The sequence below is a fragment of the Ptychodera flava genome, chromosome 21, assembly GCF_041260155.1.
Source record: "Ptychodera flava strain L36383 chromosome 21, AS_Pfla_20210202, whole genome shotgun sequence".
Lineage (NCBI taxonomy): Eukaryota > Metazoa > Hemichordata > Enteropneusta > Ptychoderidae > Ptychodera > Ptychodera flava.
The window spans coordinates 5,921,682-5,942,981 of NC_091948.1; the positions used below are offsets into that span (position 1 = coordinate 5,921,682).

The 21,300-nt window shown below is 38.4% G+C and overlaps 2 protein-coding genes across 2 annotated transcripts in view; one reads left to right on the forward strand and one right to left on the reverse strand.

Annotated features, from left to right (window-relative positions):
- The window catches only part of LOC139121213 (arrestin domain-containing protein 3-like), a 34,318-nt gene extending 32,972 nt beyond the window's left edge, over positions 1-1,346 (reverse strand). The window contains exon 1 of the mRNA XM_070685913.1: positions 1,283-1,346. The gene's annotated coding sequence lies outside the window, so the exon portion shown is untranslated. The remainder of the gene's footprint in view (positions 1-1,282) is intronic.
- The window catches only part of LOC139121212 (GON-4-like protein), a 33,377-nt gene that overhangs the window by 2,724 nt on the left and 9,353 nt on the right, over positions 1-21,300 (forward strand). The window contains exons 3-17 of the mRNA XM_070685911.1: positions 178-270; positions 1,308-1,361; positions 9,192-9,323; positions 9,858-10,265; positions 11,017-11,188; positions 12,139-12,258; positions 12,672-12,712; positions 13,802-13,887; positions 14,115-14,313; positions 14,778-14,864; positions 16,246-16,390; positions 16,879-17,050; positions 17,815-17,965; positions 18,442-18,558; positions 19,177-21,252. Of these exons, the coding sequence (XP_070542012.1) occupies positions 178-270; positions 1,308-1,361; positions 9,192-9,323; positions 9,858-10,265; positions 11,017-11,188; positions 12,139-12,258; positions 12,672-12,712; positions 13,802-13,887; positions 14,115-14,313; positions 14,778-14,864; positions 16,246-16,390; positions 16,879-17,050; positions 17,815-17,965; positions 18,442-18,558; positions 19,177-21,252 (4,053 nt within the window). The remainder of the gene's footprint in view (positions 1-177; positions 271-1,307; positions 1,362-9,191; positions 9,324-9,857; positions 10,266-11,016; positions 11,189-12,138; positions 12,259-12,671; positions 12,713-13,801; positions 13,888-14,114; positions 14,314-14,777; positions 14,865-16,245; positions 16,391-16,878; positions 17,051-17,814; positions 17,966-18,441; positions 18,559-19,176; positions 21,253-21,300) is intronic.

A 21,300-nucleotide genomic window follows, 5' to 3' on the forward strand; every position in this document is an offset into this window, starting at 1 on the left:
CCTAAAAATCGGATAATTGTTGTCATGGTTTCCGATATGCTTCGAGAATTGAAGTGCAGATTTCATTCAAGAAATCACAGGACTCATGATTTATTTTATAAAGTTGTGTACAACTGTATGAAGTTAGTAGTAGTGTTGTAACTTCACAGCATAAAGTTTTTCTGTTTTTGTCAACAGCATGTAATTACCAATGAGCATGTTCTGGCCATGGTGAGGAACACCATGAGAGATATGGATCACATGACAGGAGACGAGGAGCCTGCCACTTATGTAAGTGAAAATTATTATCAAATAATGCTGGAGTAGATTTATGTATTGATTGATTCATAGCACAAATTGATTGCATGCATATTATAGAGTCAACTCAGTCTTGTTGAGAAAATCCAAGTCTTAGACTCAGACCATGGGTTGATGATAACAAACAACATGAAAGTAATTCACATGATAACAGGACAAATTGCAAATCTGATGTGCAGTGTTGCCAAGGTAGTATGTTAGTAATTTTGTCAAAGGCTGACTCTACATAAATGTTACCAGGATTCCTTGTCACGTTACCAATTGTTCCTTCAGTGCTGGTATATCGATATAATCCTGTTAGCTAGCAGATGACAAATTTTCCATGGGTTCTCAAATCATTAACTGTTTACGTACCCAGAACTCAGCAAAACACTGTATAACTGCAGTCATTTGGATGCCTTTATACTACCAGTAAGTGCCTACATGTATGTGTGAAGCCCAGTGCAATATTACATGTACTTTGATCTGTTGTACTTCCGTACATTTAACTGCTGCTGCCTATGCACAACATCATTCTCTCAAAACAACCCCATATGCTACAGAGAACTGCAAGATCACACATATCATTTATCGTAAGTTTTTGTAATGATGTTCAAGATTGCTTAGGACCAAGGGATAAGAAGGATTAACCCTTTGAGCGCCAAAGTCAATTTTTGTCACCTTTAGAAAATATACTCCAATCAATTTTTTTTCCGATTTTTGTCAAAATTTTGATAACAAACTGTAGCCAATGAAATGTGATGTCTGTTTGGTCCAAAAATATAAAAAATAACAGAAAAATTGGTAAAAATGTTGCACTAAAATTTTGGTGGGAACAAGTACAGCACTCAATGGGTTAAACATTTGTTTATATGAACATACATTTATGGTTTTGGTGGTTTCCAGGAATCAAAAGATGGAAGCCAATGAACAAAATCATCAAGTAGTACTTGAGATGCAGTCAAGTTGTTGTACAGATTACACAGTATAGATTGTGAAAACTAACCTTGTTGTGTCGTCCCTTTCAACAGGAACCTAAGATGACCCGGTCAAAGTTGAAGGAAGTGACTGAAAAGGGTGGATCTGTGAGTTAATTTGCATATGCTTGTGCCGATCAACAATCTTTTGTCAGTGACATCATCATCACTCGACAATTGTAAATTATGTATTTTAAATATGAAAAATGTTCTTTCAGAAAATGTTATGTAAATGGTTCAGTTAAAGACATTACACAATTTTGGGGGATAGAGTCATTCAAAGGTTTAAAGGTATACAGTCACCGGTAATCTAAATATGCCCATATATGGTCAAAGGGGCGGTTTCTTGGTATTCAAAATTCCCATGTGAGGTTGCTGTTTTTAAAAAGCGGCCGCCCGCTTAAAATCTGTGATTGGTTAGATTTTCTCTTTCCATGGTAACTGTGGCAAAATTGGAACAGGTGACAGTATACCTTCAACAGACAAACAGAAAGTAGTCAAGTCTTTTAGAGAAGCATTTTTCACAAAAAAAATTTGCAGCAATAGCACTGACTGGAATTTCATACCGGATTTTTCTGAGAGTACGCCCACTCGAAAAACCGCCCATGGGCGGTTATTTGGGGGGGTGGGCCGTTATTAAGAATTTTAAATTTCATCTCAACCTTTGTCTACGGCATTTCAACTAGACTCCCCTTAAAAAAAATTACCTACGCAAAGGTCAAAAAGTTTTATATAGCGTATAAGTTACACTTCTAAGATAATTACTTCGGCGATATATGTCCGTATCCCCCTATTTATGCTACTAAAATGCAGGTGGAATGATCCAGAAGAACGCAAAGTCAACGTTAGAGTTTGCCACACAATGCCGACAATGATTGACAGATGAAGCAGGAGCCAGGAATTTTCCATTCTGCACGATGGGGATCATGAAATAAATAAAATGACTATCATAAAAAATAACTCTGTTTCATTATTTTTATATTTAATGTACATCATTATTTTTCAGGTTTTTTTCGCTTTGATACAAAAATCTGATGATTTTCTTCGCGTAAATTTGTTGCATTCACAAACGTAACAGTAGTAGTAATCCCTAGTAGAAATGGTATGATCCACAATTGTTTACGATTATTGACCTCTTTGCGTGCAACGAATGTGAAACACTGTATCTATTTTCACAAAGTTCGACTACTTTGATTAACTTGTCACACTTACAAACTAGGTTAGCCCTGCGTACGATGCTGTGTGTTCCGCTACAGCTAATAGCCCCGCTCACCACAGCCCTGCAAAGACCCGTACGTAGGGTCGGTGACTTCAAATCCATTTTTGGACTTGACGTAAAAAGCCAATTACTGCCGAAATTCAGCGTTCTTGGGCCCAAGTCGTATCCCTGCCTACCTCAGCTACTCGATCGCTTCCAAAAATGCCAGTCTTTTATTCATTTCTCGTAAATAACCGTCGATGTCGGCAACTCTCTCGCTAGCCCTGCGTACGTACGCAGTGTACGCTGTGTGTAATAGGAACGCACACAGGGAATGCACTGCGTACACTGCGTACGTACTAGCGTAGGGCTAGCGTAAAACTGTTGGTCGAGGATCCATGCAGTACGTCACTACAGTGACGTAGGCGGTGACCTCTCAACTTAGAGATTACGGCCAGCATCCGCGCGCCACGAATAATCATAGATCCTAGGACCTAGGACTGAACTTTCCCCCACCCCCAAGTAAAAGTTTGGTTTCAGTTTTGTGAGACTGGGAATGTCCATAAGACGAACGATGGTCATCAATATCACACGAAGAATCTCTCAGTTTGTGTTTAGAAGTTGAGAGGTCACCGCTACGTCACTGTAGTGGCGTACTGCAGGGATCCTCGACCAACAGTTTTACGCTAGCAAAATGGCGGTCTCCGTGTAGTCATGTCGGGCAAACTTAGAAAAAAGGCGATATTTCAGTGAATTTAAGCGGACTTCTGGTCTGGTTAGTCCCTAATAACCAAGCTGTCGATGAGTGTTGGCAATTTGTAATTTGGATGGAAAATATTTCGAAATATCGTCGAGCAAACTTCCGCAAAGGGTGCTTGCGGCGGAACATGGACGCTAGTCTATGGAATATCCAATAGCTGTGGTGGCGGGGTTAAAATCGTAAAAGTCAAAACCAGCCCGTAAAGGCATGAATCCCGTCTGAAACACCACAGCTATGGACCCACAGCTAAATGGGACCTTGTGTTGTCACGGTTGTGCGTTGATTATCCATGCGTTATTTTACCTGACTCGTAATTTATTTTTCCATGTGTGATTTTATTTTCCAAAGAGATGTGTATAATTATTATTGCAATTTGTGTTGATATACAAATAAAAGAAATCTTGATCGTATCTTGGGTTCAGTTTAGTTTTATGCGTGCGTGAATGAGTGCATGAGTGTCAGTTTATGTTATTGTATGATGCATCAGAAAATTGCAACATTGTGTCCTTTTTGTTGAAGATGGATCTGTTAGAATTTGTAGCGCACAATGACGAAAAAGAAAACAAAACTCTCGAGAAAAAAATGAGTGGATGTTTTGCAGCGTTCTACCGTCATTTATTTTTGGTTTTGTGATCAACAGGGATAAAATAACTCCTTTATTTTTAGTTTATTGGCGGTAAATTTTTACCGAATTACGGCCCTGGGCCGTTATTTAGCTACAGGTGTGAAGCAGACAATGTAGCCATTTTCTGTTTAACGGCCCTGGGCGTACTCTCAGAAAAATCCGGTATGTGTTACTAAATACAACAGCATGTGCGGGCATTTACTGCTGTTGATGGAATTACGACAAATTTTATCTGAGTACACGCGTTTTTTTTCACTGCTGCTTGTGACATCTTTTTGCATAGAATTTTTAGTTCCATGATTAGAGACATGGGTGATATCAAAGTACCATTTTCATTATTCCTGTAGGAATTATTTCAAAAAATTTTGTTGAAGTTTTTCCAACAAATATATATTTTTACATATTCATGATAGAACTGTGATGCTACAACTAATCAGCCCTAGTAACGGTAACCATGATGTACTATAAAGATTCTTGCTGGCCATCTTACTAATTTAGATTTTTAGCTCCTCAGTTTTATTACCTTCTCGTGTCTATTTATAGACAGAGAAGGTATTAGAGTTGAAAACCAGTATGCTGGTGTCAACTACTTCCGTCTGTCAATACTTCCGTCTGTCAAGATCCGTTGACGTCATGCCATTGTGATGGGTCATATCATAAACTGGTGGGGGTGTTCATGGTTCAGGTTGAGGTGTAGGAGAACGATTTTGAACTGTGACAAAAATCAAAAGGGACTTAGCGGCATAGCCACAGTGTTACATGTAAGCCTTTCTCCAAGGTTCTTAGTTGACTACGATCTATTACAGACTACTGAGCTGACGTTAGGGTTACTCACTTTGTGTTTGCTCACTCTGTGTGCGCTAGTGTTTGGTACTGAGTTGCGTGGATATCCCCTCATGGCCTCACGTGATATGGGCCTGTTGCATAATCTGCAGATGATCATATGCCTCTGAGTCTGAAAACGGTCATTGTGTAAGCCTGTCAGCATTTTCCTTGCATCTTTTCTCATCTAATTTTGCAAAATATCGGCGAGTACCTCAATATTTCAAGATAACTCTTTCTTCCCAATCGTTTCCTGGAGTTTCAGAGTCATATGAACGAAAATGAGTGAAAGTTTTAGACAGGAAAATCGGACGTCGGCCATGTTCAATGTTCACTGTTCACAGTACAATCAGAAGTTTATGTGGAGGAAATAACTAACAAACACTGCTCATGATGCCCGCCCTCTAGAGGCAGACCTTCCTATATGAAGTACCACATTTGATGCTTGTGGAAAGCTTGACCACACAAAGGAGCATTGAAACTTTTAGAAAATGACAAATTGAATAAGAAGGTATTCTGAAATGTCAAATACTGAGGAAAAATGCGCAAATATTCAAAATAAACAGGTTAACTGACTGGTCAGCTATAAAAAACAATGAAAATGTTTATGATCAAAAGTTTTTGAGATGCGCACATTTTAACGAATACAGAAATTATTAACATTATAAATATAAGACCAAACTATTTTTCAGGGATGGGACAGGTTGGAAATGAGGGGTGAGAGACAAAGGCACTCCTATTGCTGCATGTGGATGCAGCCACACCATTTCATTTTACAGCATACTTATTCACTGTGTTGTGTTCAAGTTCCATCTGACTGTCATACAAGGATAACATAAGCAAATCAAATCAAATTAGAAAAGGATCAATGCTGTTGTGTGGATTTTGCTGAACATGGCTGATTTTAATATTTCGCCCTACATATTTGATATCCAGCAAAGGCATATTTTGATGTAAAGTCAAAATTAACACACATTGCTGACAATATATGTTTCTGCATGAACGTTTCTTTTTTAAATTATAGTATATTAGTACTTCAAACAGATTAACAATTATCGTGATGTCAACCCATAATTTTACATCACAAAGGCTGTAATTCTGCCAATTTTTTTTGTTTTTAAGTCATTTTATAAATTTTGCACTGCACAAGATGATTGAACAAATTGCAATGTTTGAATTTGTAAACTCAAAGAATAAAAATCCTTTGGTCACAGATTAAATTATTTTTTGAAAAGAAATTTACTCTTAAACACTTTTAGCATATATTCTTTACACGGTCATGTATTTCAAGGAAAATATGCCTATTAAAAACAGTAATTTCTTCAATTTTTTTTGAATACTATGACAATTATCAGTGGGATAATCAGTTTTTTTTTAATACTATGACAATTATCAGCCATGAGGTTTTACAAACACAAGACCAGATAAGCATTTTTCATCATTTCCACAGGACTCTTTGGAAAATCCATTAAAAACAGTTAACAGTGACTTAAAATGATCACTTGGTATACATTTAATTTACAGATGCCAGGTTGTGTATTTCACATGCACTCAGGTCAGTAGGGAAGTGTGTCATTACTATTTTGGACTGTTAATTCTTATTTCTGAATTATTTAACTTTTTTTCCACATTGAACTATCTTTAGGCAGTTTATACTGTAGCTTAGAATTTTTTTTGATTGATGTATTTATTCTTTTGGGTTCTTTGGGTCCATATCCCACCTCATGCCCCTACATCATCAACTATTTACCAACAACTCCATGCCAACAACCAATTACCTGACCTGGCCACTTATTAGAGAAGGTACAGCGTCATTGACGGTATTTTATACTGAGGAGCTATTAGAATTGAAAACCAGGATGGTGGCGTCAACTTTTAGTTCCTTCCGTCAACTTTTACTTCCTTATGTCAAGATTTGGCATCAACTTTTACTTCCTTCTGTCAAGATTTGGCCAATTAATTTCCGTCTGTGTGTCCATGTGTCATGTGACAAACTGGTGGTGGCCAATTACAGTGAAATTTGATCAAGCTGCAGAACTTCATTAACAAGGTGTTTTTTAATAGATGTGTATCTGCAATTTTTACAACATTAACACAGCAGGGCTTGATGTGGTCTTGTTTACATCTTTAATCAGCTACATGCTCTCAGTTACACAACACACCAGGGCCACTCCATGAATGTCAGACAGAGAAACATAAACAAATCACCACACTTTGCAATGTCATGTATCTTTCATTTTTATTTGTGATGAACAAGTGAGCGTGAAAGTTCAGGTAGCTTTGGGAATTGACCGGCTAGACCAGCATAATATAAACTTACATGTTCAAAATACACTTGTAAATGTATTCGTGAGTTCCTGATTGGACTCAATGGTGCACTGCAAGAACCTTTTCAACATAACGATTCTAATAAAACGTAAAAAAGACAGTTTGTTACAAGGCATCCTTTTCACTGAAACATTTGCAAACATGATTATGATGTGTTCTATTACTTGTAGCTCATTTCAGTTATACCATTTAGACAAATTTTTCACTATTATTTCTATTTTTAGCTTTAATGTATTTTTTAAAGTTGTAACAGCTCTAGTACTTTCTCTTTCGTTCTGTTTTTGAGGTATACTGTGATGAGAATGTTCCTTCACAGTATTTCATGATTCGATTCATCTGTAAGAACTAGGATTGCAATGATTAGACCGTTGTAAGCAACAGATGACTTATCATTGTGTCCAATTGTCAGGAATTCCCAAAATTGTTTAATATGTAGATTCACTGAGACTGGACAAGCGAAAATTTCAAACCTTCCTGAACTTTCAAGCTCATTTGTTCATCACGAATAAAAAAGAAAGATACATGACATTGCAAAGTGTAGTGATTTGTTTATGTTTCTCTGTCTGCCGTACAGTGGAGTGGCCCTGGTGTGATCTGTAACTGAGAGGTGTAGCTGATTAAAGATATAAACAAGACCACATCAAGCCCAGCTGTTAATGTGGTAAAAATAGCTGATACACAATACCTTGGCTAATTAAGTTTTGCAGCTTGATCGGATTTCACTCTAACTGGCTGTCAACTTCAATGTGTTTTTGGTACATAGAGAAAACTATGGGAGCAAAGTTTTTCGACAAAATGTCACATGACCAGCCAGTTCCTGTGTTAATTATGCACATACCTAATTCTGGACTTAATAATAGAGCTATAGTTCTGATTTTTGGTATGTAGGGATAACTATGGGATACAATTTTTTGACAAAATATCACGTGACCTTGATGACATTTGACCCCAAATATACATATATGTCCATAACTCAGTAACCACAAGGGCTATACCCTTCATATTTTGTATGATGGAAACCTTATGACGCCACAACCTGTACCTCATTATTTACATATCTAATTTTGGGCAAGCCAATAGAGCTGGAGGTCTGATTTTTGGTATATAGGGATAACTATGGGATACAATTTTTTGACAAAATGTCACGTGACCTCAATTACCTTTGACCTCAAATATAGATATCTTCATAACTCAGTAATTACAAGGGCTACACCCTTCATATTTGGTATGATGGGACACCTAATGATGACGCATCCTGTACCTCATTAATTATGCATGTATCTAATTTTGGGCCAGTCAATAGAGCTGGAAGTCTGATTTTCGGTATATAGGGATAACTATGAGATACAGTTTTTTTTGACAAAATATTATGTGACCTGGCTGACCTTTGAACCCAAATATACATATATGGCCATAACTCAATAACCACAAGTGCTACACCCTTCACATTTGGTATGATGGGAGACCGTATGGTGCCATATCCTGTACCTTATTAATTATGCACATATCTAATTCTGGGCAAGCCAATAGAGCTAGAGGTCTGATTTTTGGTATATAGGGATAACTATGGGATACAATTTTTTTTGACAAAATGTCACATGACTTCGATGACCTTTGAGCTCGATTTCACAAATACTACTGTAGCCTTTCATCTTTTTTGCATATTTATTTCTCTATTGCGCCTGTGCAGACAGAAAGATGGTAAACATTTTGCAGAATTACTTAATCGTCTCAGAGTTGGCCAATATACACAAGAAGCAAAAGGCTGATGAATTTTCTGGTCAAGCAGATCAATGTGAAAATGCAATTCACTTGTATACTACAAATTTAAATGTTGAAAAACACAATGAAGCAATTTTCACTAGAGTGCTGACAGAGAAATTACGGTGGCTCACCTGCATTCCAATGCAGTAAATGGTGCTTACTCACTTTACTAGTCGCCTAATAATAAACCGCCACATACTCCATCAGGATAGATTGGTGTTAATGTATGCAACTTATTTTTATATTAATGCGCCAAATCATGCCGTATATACAATTAAATGTATCTAACACAAATCTTGTGTATCCCGTATCCCAACCCCATGCCTCCAAGTCAATTACTGCTTACCAACAACCAACTACTTCAACTGGCCTCACACTTGAGGAGCTTCAGTGTCCTTGACGCTATTTTTTTGAAATTTTCAACGTTCCCTTCACTTTCAGCTTCCCCTCCCATGGCCTATCTCACCCCTCAAGCAAACAGCATCAAAGAAACCACTACAGTTCAAAGATCTGGATTTCTCAGACTCCGACTCCACATCAGATGAGGACTACAAACCAGAGGAGGATGACGAGGTAAGTGGGCATCGCCCTGTTGAGGAGAAAAAGAGGTCACAGACTGATTGATATAAGCAATTTTAGTTACTCTCAGCTCAATAAATGTAGTGTTCAAGAGTAAATACTGTTGCAGATTTCCTGAAATGTTGATAAAAGAAATTCAAAATTTTGAGTCATCCGTCAGTACAATAAAATTTCATCATGTGTTTTTGAATGATTAGTCAAAGTGCTGTCAGAAGAATTTAGTTATGTATTTACGTTCCCACCAATTGAAATGGCATTTTTATATTAAAGAGACTTGGATCCCAATCTTCTGCTATGAGTACTTGAGGACAAATCAGGTGACTTTGACTGCTGTTTATTTATCAAATATTTGCCAAAGCTTGAAAACAAAAGCTTGAAACATGTGATTTTACAAGGCAGCTCGGTCAAGGAAGTAATTACTTTTCATGGAAGTTATAACAAATAACTGAAATGGCTTTGGTGGTTTAAATTAAGGAAAGTTTACAGGATTGGAATAAATGAAATGAATATTTTTGTATCATTTTTCAGCGAGAAGAAAGCGATTATGAAAGCATTGCATCATCACAGCCCAGTGAGTTTGGTTCGCCTGCTCCCAGGACACCTCTCACTCCCAGGAGTGTGATGACGGATCAAGAAACTGACACACCAACCAAGGTAACCGTAGAGACAGAGGAAGAGGGTGATGATGCTGCAGAGGCCACGAAGACAGAGGAGGGAGACAAGAAAGATGATGAAAAGTCTGAAGAGAAGAAGGATGAGGAGGAGGAGGAGGAAGATGCAAGTAATAAACAAGAAAGGCATGTGAAAGCTGCTGTGGTACCAATGGGCCCACCACCCCCTCCACCAAAACCAGCAAAGAGTCCAGTGAAAGATGCACAAACACAGGTCCAGTCAGGAGACACCAATGCATCAGGGTCAATGTCAGGGTTGACACAGGTCAGCTTTTCTAAATCCATTTTTCCTCAAAACATTGTTCTGTTACATCTAGATATAATCGTTGATTAGCTATCAATGACATGTACACTGGAGCTTCTGTTCCATCATGTCAATGTTGTCTGGACACTGTCTTCAACTTCTTGGGTGGTTTTTGATACCTTTCCAAGTTTTGCAGTCTTTGAAAAATATGTTGCCATGTTTCAGTGTAATTCCATCTGGTTTAAGAGACTAGAAATCCTTCAAATCAGAACAGAAAATGTCACACAAAAAAATAAAGGGAATACGAAATATCTGTGAAGTGTTTTAGCCGAAAAATGAGTGAACCGTGAAAAGGTTGAGCAAGATCTCATTATGTACATCAGACCAGTTCAACAGAAGGAGAGCAACCTTGCCACCGAAATGTTCATTGAACTTCATTGCTAACTTTGGTAGAGTTAGTGTGATTGGAGCATTTTTAAGGTAGACTTCCATTCAGAGACAAGATAGCTTTACCAGTATGTTTGGATGGTGTTGTTTGTGCTGTCTAAAAAGAATTTGGCAAGAGTGACGATTAGGAGACCCAGGCAAGATTTGCATTTATAATAAGTAAGCTAAGGAGTCATAAGAGTTCAGGTTAGTGATAAAGTATATGGAGTAGCTGAAGGCCCCCTGGAAAACCCTTTTTAGTTCAGATCCAAAGATCACTGTCCAATAACCTTATCTTATGGCAAGATTCGAAGAAGAAACAGATGAAATTTGATTTGTTTTGCAGGAAGAACAAGACCTGATAGCCTATAGAACTCGCTCCAAGCTGCCTTTGAAAGACACGCCACTTGACATGATAGAAGCTAACTTTGTAGCTCCAGACATCACGACTGATATGTATGAATTCAACTGTGATGATCATGAATGGAAGTCTTGGCTCACATCTCTCCTCAAAGAAGGTAAAGTCCATGCTATCTTCATCGTGTTTAATGGCAAAATTTTCAAAACTACATTTTCTCGCAAAAATCTACATCATGCATTTCTAATAGTGAAATCATCTTGAAGAAGAAATTATTGCCCCAGTATTCTCAAATCACAATTAAACTTTCAGCACAGTATAACTAAACTCCTGTTGTTTGTATATTTAAAAAGTTGAGACAGTGTTCAATTTCAAAAATGTTTTAATTGACATTTAAACATTACCTGAAAACTACATCAGTCTTTTTGGTGGCATGCTGACCTGGTAATTATAGACATTTCCACACTTTCCATGTTATCCGATATTATGGGTAACATCAAGATAGTACTACTACGAAGCAACAGAAATGTCCCTGTCATTGCTAAATCAAGTATCTGCTGTTGTGAGCCCTTGCTGAAAAGAACATACGCATGTGAAATTTTGTAGGTTTGCAAGAGCCCTAACTCAGTTCTTCCAAGTCCAATATCTTCTCAATATATTGTGTCTTGTTTTTAAATTTGATTGCTTTGAGTAAATGATGAAAATCCTTAGAATGAAATGTAAGGAATAGAAAGACGAAAGTGTTGACATTGAACTTAAGTATAACTTTCTACCATAGACTTAGAATGTGTACTTTTATCCCCATGTGAAGGTCAAGCAAATGTAACAGCCCTGTACCTATTGCTGTGAAATGTGATGAGCTTACACGTACACATTACTGATAACAATGGTTGCTCTGTCTATTAACAAAGCAAACATTTCAGAGGGTAGCTTCTCAATCCAGTTTTAATTCCCTACCCAAACCTTTGCAAGACTGTTATACATAGGAAATGCACACACCTGTAGGTACACTGCCAAGTCTTTTGTTAATTGTGTACAGTGAAACGTAATAACTAACATGTTCATCAAATACTAAATCAACACAACTCTGTCTCTGACTTTTGACCCCAGAAATCGACAGCAATGATGCAGTTGATGATGAGCAAAATGATCCAGAGTACAACTTCCTGTCAGAAGAAGAACCAGAGGATCTGGAAGATTTCCGGAATGACAGAGCTGTGCAAATTACAAGTAAGTGAAACAGTGATTCTGCTGTGAAAACAGTAGGAAGGAGAAATGTTTATTTTTGCAAGGTACATAAATTCCACTGAGAAAAAATCCGCATGCCGTCACCTGCAGCTCAAATTGGACAACAAGGATTACTGACTGAAAACATGTTTTTCAACTGTTGGCGTGTCAAGCAAATACCAATAGCCATTTGGATTTGCGAAAAATGGATTCAAATAGTACAGGTAGTGATTGAAGAGATAAAGCTTGTGATGTCTGTCGCGAATGATCAGTGCATACCTAAATTTGTTGAGAAGATGTACAAAGTGAACTCACTAGATCAATTTTCTAAAGAAGTAAACAGAAAATATAGTGTTTTATGACGTGTGTGTTGCTAATGACAACAGATTAACCATTGTTGTTCTGATGTGTTACAGAGAAAGAAGTCAACGAACTCTTAGATGAGTTGTTGGAAACTGTAAGTACTGTATGCGTTATTCAGGGTTCTTCACAAGGGGATTTTTAGGGGTTGTCCATCCCGCTGTTTTTTGAGCCATCTGTTTATATGTTAATAACAAAACAAAACAATTTATTTTCATAACAAAACAATACGCAGATTATTCTTTGTTATGTAACTTGGCTGTCACTCAGATTTTCCTAAGTGTGGAGAGCACTGTTTACAGTACTATTGACAATTTTGGAGGTGACATGAAAATGATGCAGTGCAAAAAACATTTCGAAATCATGAGGTCTTATTAGCTCACACAGCGGGCGGGCACGAACGGTTCACTGATTAAGCATGCATCTCTGCAGAAAATAAGCATAAAATTTTTGACGGCATGGTCGCTGCCATTGCAATCCCATGATTATTGTGATTGCATTGTCTCAAGTTGAGGAAGATTTGCAAGCAATGAAGTTATAAAACTACTAAATTAACTGGGGAAAAAAATGAAAATAAATTAAAAAGCATCGATACATTCCCCCTTTTCGTTTTGGACAAAATATATTACACCGTCCAATAGCATGAGCCATGTGTGTGCTGCACACTCACTAGCAGCCATTTTGTGTCAGTAGGGCCTAATTTGTCTCAGTACGCTGCACCACACGCTGAGTACATGTAGTTGGTTTCAGCAAGCTGCTCCACGTAGCCACATGAGACGAAGAAGAGTATCTTCAAAATATCGCTCTCCAAGCCCCATCTACTATGAACAGTGAAATGTCACCCTTTTGAAATTACATAGCTGTGCAAGCTTATGGGCTCAGCCCTAGTGTGACATTAAAGGATGTTACAAACACTATTTGAAAGAATATACATGAAAGGTTATAGTGAACACTTTTGAGAAATAATTCAAAACAGGGAAACTAAGAAAGTTGAGTTTTCAATCAATTGAAGACAACACAGTAACGACATTTTGAACAATACCATGGTGATAACCATTTGTCCCAGTCTTTTTGGGTTTTCATGAGTTCTTAGACAATGTGATCATTGCAGAGGAATGAGACAAAAATATTAATTTATTGGTTTGAAAAATAAAGAGTTAAGAACTGGTCTGTTTTGTCATTACAGTATGGCAGTGGTGATTTCTACGATAATAATTTGATTGATGATGTCCTTGAAGAGGAACAGTCATTTAACGTTCCGCCAGCCATGACGTAAGTTGATCCATGATTTACCTTCACGATTTCTGTTTTCATCAGTATTTTACAGTACTGCAGTTAGTGCTGAACAGATTATGAATGCCATCATACCATTACCCGAGTTCATTATTTTGTGAAAACAGTTTGGTTGTGTGTGTTAATGAATGAGACTGTTTTTGATCCATGTATGCAAATTCGATCTGTGACTTATATTGGTGGGCATTTTAAAATTATTTTGCCAGATTTGAAGAACCATTGAGTAGTCTTTTGAGTCAGCAGAAAGAGACAGCTGAGATGCAACTCAAGGAACACAACGAAAGACGACGTAGAAGAGATGCATCTTTACTTGTCAATAGAACTGTCAGAAGAGACGGTGGACAACAAAGTGTACCCACCATTACACTTCATGAGAGAGAACAGCTGCAACAACAACTACAACAGGTGAGTAAATGAATTTCAACAATTTTGGCCAGAATAGAGACAATTACAGCCACCAGCTCCAGTGTTTATGGTCTCCATTTCTGATTAATTTTGACATTAATTTGTCAATACATATAGACATACATACATACATACATACATACATACATACGTAGTACATACATACATGCATCGTGCATGCCTGCATGCATGCACACACGCACATACACAAATACATACATTCATTCATACAAGTATATATTCAGCAGACATATATACATTACATGCAGAATAGACATACATGTGCATACATACATACATACATACATGCATACATACATACATATATACGTACATGTATGTACATATATACAGACAGACATAGGCATCCATGAATACATGCACATACAGGTACATACACACACATCAGATTTGCATCATGAGGATCTGCGGAGTTTAATTCATTTCATGTATGTCTATTACAGCATATTCAGCTTTTATGTCAGATCTATGTGTTGTGTCAAGGTCAAAGTACTCTGGAAAAAGAAGCCACACAGTGTAGGGTATATGTGGTAAGTTAACTTACAGAGCCTATATTTCAGTTGCTTAGTGAATAAACTTCAACCAACCGAGTATTGCCTAAGAGATGTAAATACAGCGTTGAGATACATGTAATTGGTAGTATTGTCAGACCTGTCATGTGATCATATGAGGTTGGTAGGAAAATACTGCAAAGGTGCACAAGGACATTGGCACAGCACCTATTGATCAATGCCAAGCAGAGGGCTATAAGCAAGTGCATCCTTTGTGGTATTTTCATGATAAGTGCTGTATTATAAGTCTTGGACGTGAAATGAGCTGAGTAGTGTCCATTTTCATGCAAGTCAGCAGTTTTTCTTCTGACTTACGGCACAAGACTAGAGCCCTGAATAACTTAGGTAACGGGCGTGGCGCCCTCTTGTGAATTCTGAGTGCCCCCTTGCCATAAATGAAAGAGACAGTTTTTTTTTATATAAACTAACAAAATTTACAAAAAAAAAAGATTACAGTGATTTACAAGCCGAATGCAAGCGTATGAGGCGATCATGCATGCTGCAAATGTAATTCTCATCGATCTTGCAAATCTTGTGAGTTCGTGATGTCATCTGAGATCACACGCCCATGGGTAGACTCATCAATGGCAGCCATGTTTGCATGACATCGACAAGGGCCATAATGTTAGCTAATCTACTTAGCTGTGCAAACATGCCAAGGAGTGTGACAGTAATAACCCAGGACAGCGGAGTATACTGAAATTTTTCTAGGAGGTTAGAATTTTGCTTGGAGAATTCCCTCCCAAAGCTAAACGACTTATTTTTAGGGCTCGGCCCGGACTTGCATCAGACTGAGAACACGTGAGAGTTATGTATTTGAACATCGGTGAATATGTCTTTCGCTATTCTTTGTTTTCAAAAAATGTAATCTTCATTGAAATCAGTGAGCTGGAATAAAAGTTTTGGAATACCGTCTCAGATTTCTTTTTCTTTGAGTTTTTGATAGGAAAAATATCTGAATAAATACTCCCCAAGTACCAACAAATAACACCATGTTAATCTCTCTTTTTCAAAAGCTTCAATGGGAGCAGTCGCTCATGGTGCTTTGCACCACATCTTCGCCCTCTCGTGAAAAAATCCTGGGGAGGCTGTCATGCAAGCACCTCTAATAGCCTGTGAACTATGCATATAGGGCGAGAGACATGTCCAGACAGTCATGCAATCAGTCCATTGAAATTGTCCAGAAGTGAATACAGAGAGGGACCTGTAGAAGGCACTGCGTTCAGGGTGCTTTGAAACAGTCAATGTTATGGAATATGAATCGTGTATGCTGTTTGAGTACACACAAATTTCTATTGTTATGGATGGGAGATGTATAATATGACAGGATATACTCACGATATGCACACGTCTCTTTCAGAATGAAATCGACATGTTTGCCAAAAGGAATGAAACTACACTGAATGAGCTGTTAGGCTGCAACCAGTATCGACTGAAATCAGCGTTTAATGTTTGCAATCTTCAAGAGGGTCTGCAGGTCATCAACATGTCAAAACAGAGGGCAGGTAATGCTCAAATCTGTTGCCTTTACTTTTCAATAAACTTTATTTGGACATACAGTACTATTGTAGCTGTGCGACAGTAGTTTTGCAGTGTTGAAGTTCTTAAAACTCATGTTAAATGATCTATATTTATCGAAGTCAAAGTTCCAATGATTTCATGAAAAAAGAAATTGGCAAGGTGACCTTCAATGTCTTCATCAGATTTTCAATTCTTCAGTTCCCTCAAAGTAGGTTTAAAATCACCGTTGAATAGGTTTTGGACAAACCTTGGTGGTAAAAGGGTTAAAAAATAAAACAGAAAAAAATTACAATCTAGGATTGGCTTTCTTTATGCAGGCCATACAGTATACCTATACAAATTTGTCCAATCTTGTATCTGTCTAACTATTCATCTTCCTCACTTTCAAACTTTCCATTGAGGCTGACTAGCGCCGACTTTCAGACTATCAATTATGGTCTCAAATACTATTGACTCTGATATTTCCTTTCAGATGTCAATACCAGCAAACACAGAGATTCTAAGAGTTCATTGCCACCGATGACAGAATGGGCCCAGGAAATCATCGCCACCAAGTCTGTGTTTATGTACCATGAATTATTACCAGTCTGTGGTGCCACAAAGACCTCTGCAACAAAACTTGTTTTCACAGAGGCAGAGGATAAGTAAGTATGCAAGTTATATGCACCACCTCCAACAGTATGGTATGGTATTTTGTTTCACATTCTGCCAATGAGGGCGCTGTCATAGCCTCAGGGTTTGTCTGAATGTTACACACGAAGTTGTTTTTAATCTCTCAGCAGTGTCAGATCATGTACTTTTCATCTAGCATAGATCAATTTGTATATCAATGTTTTCATACAATATTTACAGCTTGATGATTTCACATGTTCACTTTCCAGGTTCACTACCAAAATCATAAAATGTCTTCTATATGAATTGATTATACGTATGTTATCATGTCAGTGAACATCAAAACATTGCCATTTTCATGTGTAACCTTGTTTGGCAGCCAGAAGTGAACCTCATAATTTGCATCGTGTGATGACTTCATTTTAGGTACATATCCAATTTTGATAAAAAAATTGTCAAATTAGAACGCTTTTGTTTAAAGACAGGACTAGTTTGTTTGTAAACAATAAATTATCATATGGGCAGGTTTATATGTCAGGTGAATTTGATTGTATTTATATTGAACATGACATCATGCTGAACAATTTAAAAGCATTTGACAAGGCAGTTTTAGATTCAAATCTAAACCATGTAAATGAAACAGTACACAATCCTGTCTGCTTTGTGGTGTTACTGAGTCATGAATATTTTGGAAGGTTCTGGCATTTTTGACTCATTCTGGCAGATGCTTGACTCTAATAATACTCCAATCAGATATAAGAGTTTGCACAATCTATTCTCCTCTTTGTTGCCAAAGTTTGGTGGCCCTAGGTCTGGACCAATTCAAAAAAAGCGACGACTGGGCCAAGTTGATCTCACAGCACATGCTTCCTACGAAGACTGCGTCACAGATCAAAGTACATGTGAAGAATTTATCAGCAACACGAACCAAGGACAATATCATCAAAGTAAGACTCATTCTCTCTCATTGGCGGCAAAATGGCTCAACGTGTCACTGCCAGCATAATTTCTGTCACCATAATGGTTTTTGGGGCTTTCATTGACAAGTCTTTCAAGGTCAATGCCATCATCATCCATGCTAGCATTCGTTTTACCTGTTACCAGTATGTTACATGACGAGAGCTGATGCACAGGCATCTAAGTTCTCACACCAAAAGTACAGAATGGAAGAAAGAAACATGTATATTACATGGTGCCCTTTACAGATGTAATCTCACAATTGCACAACAGATTCACGGGCTCCGCCATATTTTGGTGCAGTTTTTCATTTAAATGTAACTTTTGCTGGCTCTGTACAGTGCTGACTAAAGATTTCACCTGATTATTATGTTACTTCAAACTTTGGATGATATAACAATATTGAGGAGTAGTACAGTAGGTCTTTTGAAGAAGTTACTATATGTATTTTGATTTCACTCACCAGCTTTACAAGCGGCACCAGACATTACCCACAATGCCTGTGTTCATTGAGAGTGTCCAAGATGGCTGCCAAGTGCCGCCAACATTTCTCCCTGGCAACAGGAAACCAGAATGGCTCAAGGTGAATATACGATTATAACATTTCTAGCTTCAATGTCAGCGGTTTTATGATGTTGCGTGGTTATTATTTATCCTATCAATGAAACAATCTGTATATTCATCAAACTACCAGGTATTTTAACAACCTTCGTGAGCTAACATAAATTACCTCAAGGAAATTATCCGTGTTATTCTCGATTTTCTCCATCTTGTTTATGTATAAATGCAGTCAGCAATGCTTGCATCCTGCAAATCTGAATAATTGCCCATTGTCTTTTGCAAATCTGAATATTCACTTACTGAAATACAGCTCAAGGAAATTATAATATTCATATATTTAAAGAGTTAAGTAGAAATCATGGTAGCGGTAATGTATAAGTCACACTTCTCACCCATTGTCAAATTATAACACCATGATGCTTTAGCAGGTACCCAAGGGTGCCTTCATGGCCTTAATAAGCAGTACATCTGTCTGTCTGTCTGTCTGTCTGTCCAGGAAATTATAAGTATGTTGTGGCATATAAGTATGGTTATAAGCAGAGTATGAGTAGAATGGTTATAGTGTCAAGGACACTGGCCAACCATTATTTCTAACATTGTAGGGTTTTGCTTAATATGATAATTTTTGCATTGTTTGTAGGAGTATGAAAAGCTGCAAGAGTACAAGAGAATTTCTGAAGCAGAAAAACTGAAGCAAACTCAATCTAAGCAAAAGGAAAGTAAAGATTTTGAAGAAGCTAGGCAGAACTATGGAGAAATTATTCAGAGGGGTTCCATGCCACGAAATCAAGATGGAAAGGTTCCTGTGAACACCAGAGGGCGGAAACCAGACTCTGTATATAAGAATGCAGCTGAAATCATAGATCCATTACATAAATTGTCAACACCGGTGATTAAGCCAATACTACCTAAGGGAGTTCCCCCACCAGTACCGATAACAAGGGCTGACTTCAAGGTAAAAACACCACCCAAGTCACGCCTCAAGAAGACAGCTATGAAACAGAGTCAAATAGTGCCAGCCATGCCGATGGTGCAACATGTACAAGGCACGTTCACCGGGATGATGTCTGGGTCGGTACCAACTATTATTGCAGTTCAACAGCCACTAGTGTCTGGTGGCAGTGGTGGGACAGCCATACAGCCTTTGGTATCTAGTGGCATTAGTAGTGGTGGGACCGCCATACAGCCTTTGGTATCTAGTGGCATTAGTAGTGGAGGGACGGCTATTCAACCATTGGTGGCTAGTGGTAGTGGTGGAACGGCCATACAGCCTTTGGTATCTAGTGGCATTAGTAATACTAGTGGAGGGACAGCTATTCAACCATTGGTGACTGGGGGCATGGGCATTGGTGGGACAACCATACAACCACTGGTATCTAGTGGCATTAGTAGTGGCGGGACGGCTATTCAACCACTGGTGGCTAGTGGTAGTGGTGGCACGACCATACAACCACTGGTGTCTGGTGGCATTAGTAGTGGTGGGACGGCCACACAGCCATTGGTATCTAGTGGCATTAGTAGTGGAGGGACAGCTATTCAACCAATGGTGGCTAGTGGCAATGGTGGGACAGCCATACAGCCATTGGTATCTAGTGGCATTAGTAGTGGAGGAACAGCTATTCAACAACTGGTGTCTGGTGACACTGGCAATAGTGGGACGACTGTACAGCCACTGATGTCTGGAGGCAGTACTAGCAGTGGGGCAGTCATGCAACCAAGCTTGCTGCCAGTCAACGTGACTGTTGTACAGAAACCACACCAGCAAGAAGTGCCAGCAAAATCAACACCCATGCCTGCTACAGTAACAACACTGCCATCGCTCGATGGAGCCTTAACTTCATCATTACCACAGACTATGTCCCCTATTAAACTAAGTGCAACCATGCCATCCAGCCCTGCTTTACCTATCACTGAACGTTCTCAGCTTCCAAGTCAAATTACACAGGATCGGAACAACAAGGCAATACCCAGCACAGCAGTATTGTCTCCATCACTGCAAATATCTAAAACTTCTAGCAGTGTCGTGTCACCCAAAGGCCAGCAGATTACAAGTATGCCAGTAGGTATAGGTTTAAATAGTCCATCCACCCAGATAACAACAGAATTTACACAGAGCACTGATGTAAGCCAAGGAATTACAACAACGTCCACAAGACAGGGCTCAGATTCGCTCAAAGCTTCTAGGGACACACCATGCAAAAACGAAGCAAATTGTGGCACCTCAAGTGCAGTTGGTTTCGCCGAAAGAGGAAAGACTGGACAGGGATGTCAAGATGGGAGTACCAACAAGAACATGGTCAGCCTTAATATTCAGGATCAGAGTAAAGTTGCCACTGACAGGAATGACACTGAAAACGACTTGGTTGATGCTGGAAAACAGGAATTCCAGACACTTGAAGACAATGACAAATATGCTTCAGAGAATGAGGAGGAATCAAATCATGATGAGGTTGCCATGGCAACAAACTACAATGATGGTTCCTGTGAGTGTCCGGAGGATGATGTGGGAGATATGAACGATGACGGAATATTAATGGATAAGGAAAATGCAGATGATAACACGGATTCCAATCCATGTCATGAAGAGGATTCGGCAAGCAGTATGAAACCGAAGGTGACAGGCAGTATACGAAGCAAAAGAATGAAGACAAAGTTCCGCAAAGACTTAGAATCAACAATCATGTTACTGCAGCCAGACCTCATAGACAGTGACGGGGTGAGTGATCCAGTTCTGTACTGTGTTTTGAAAAAACACTCACTCCAT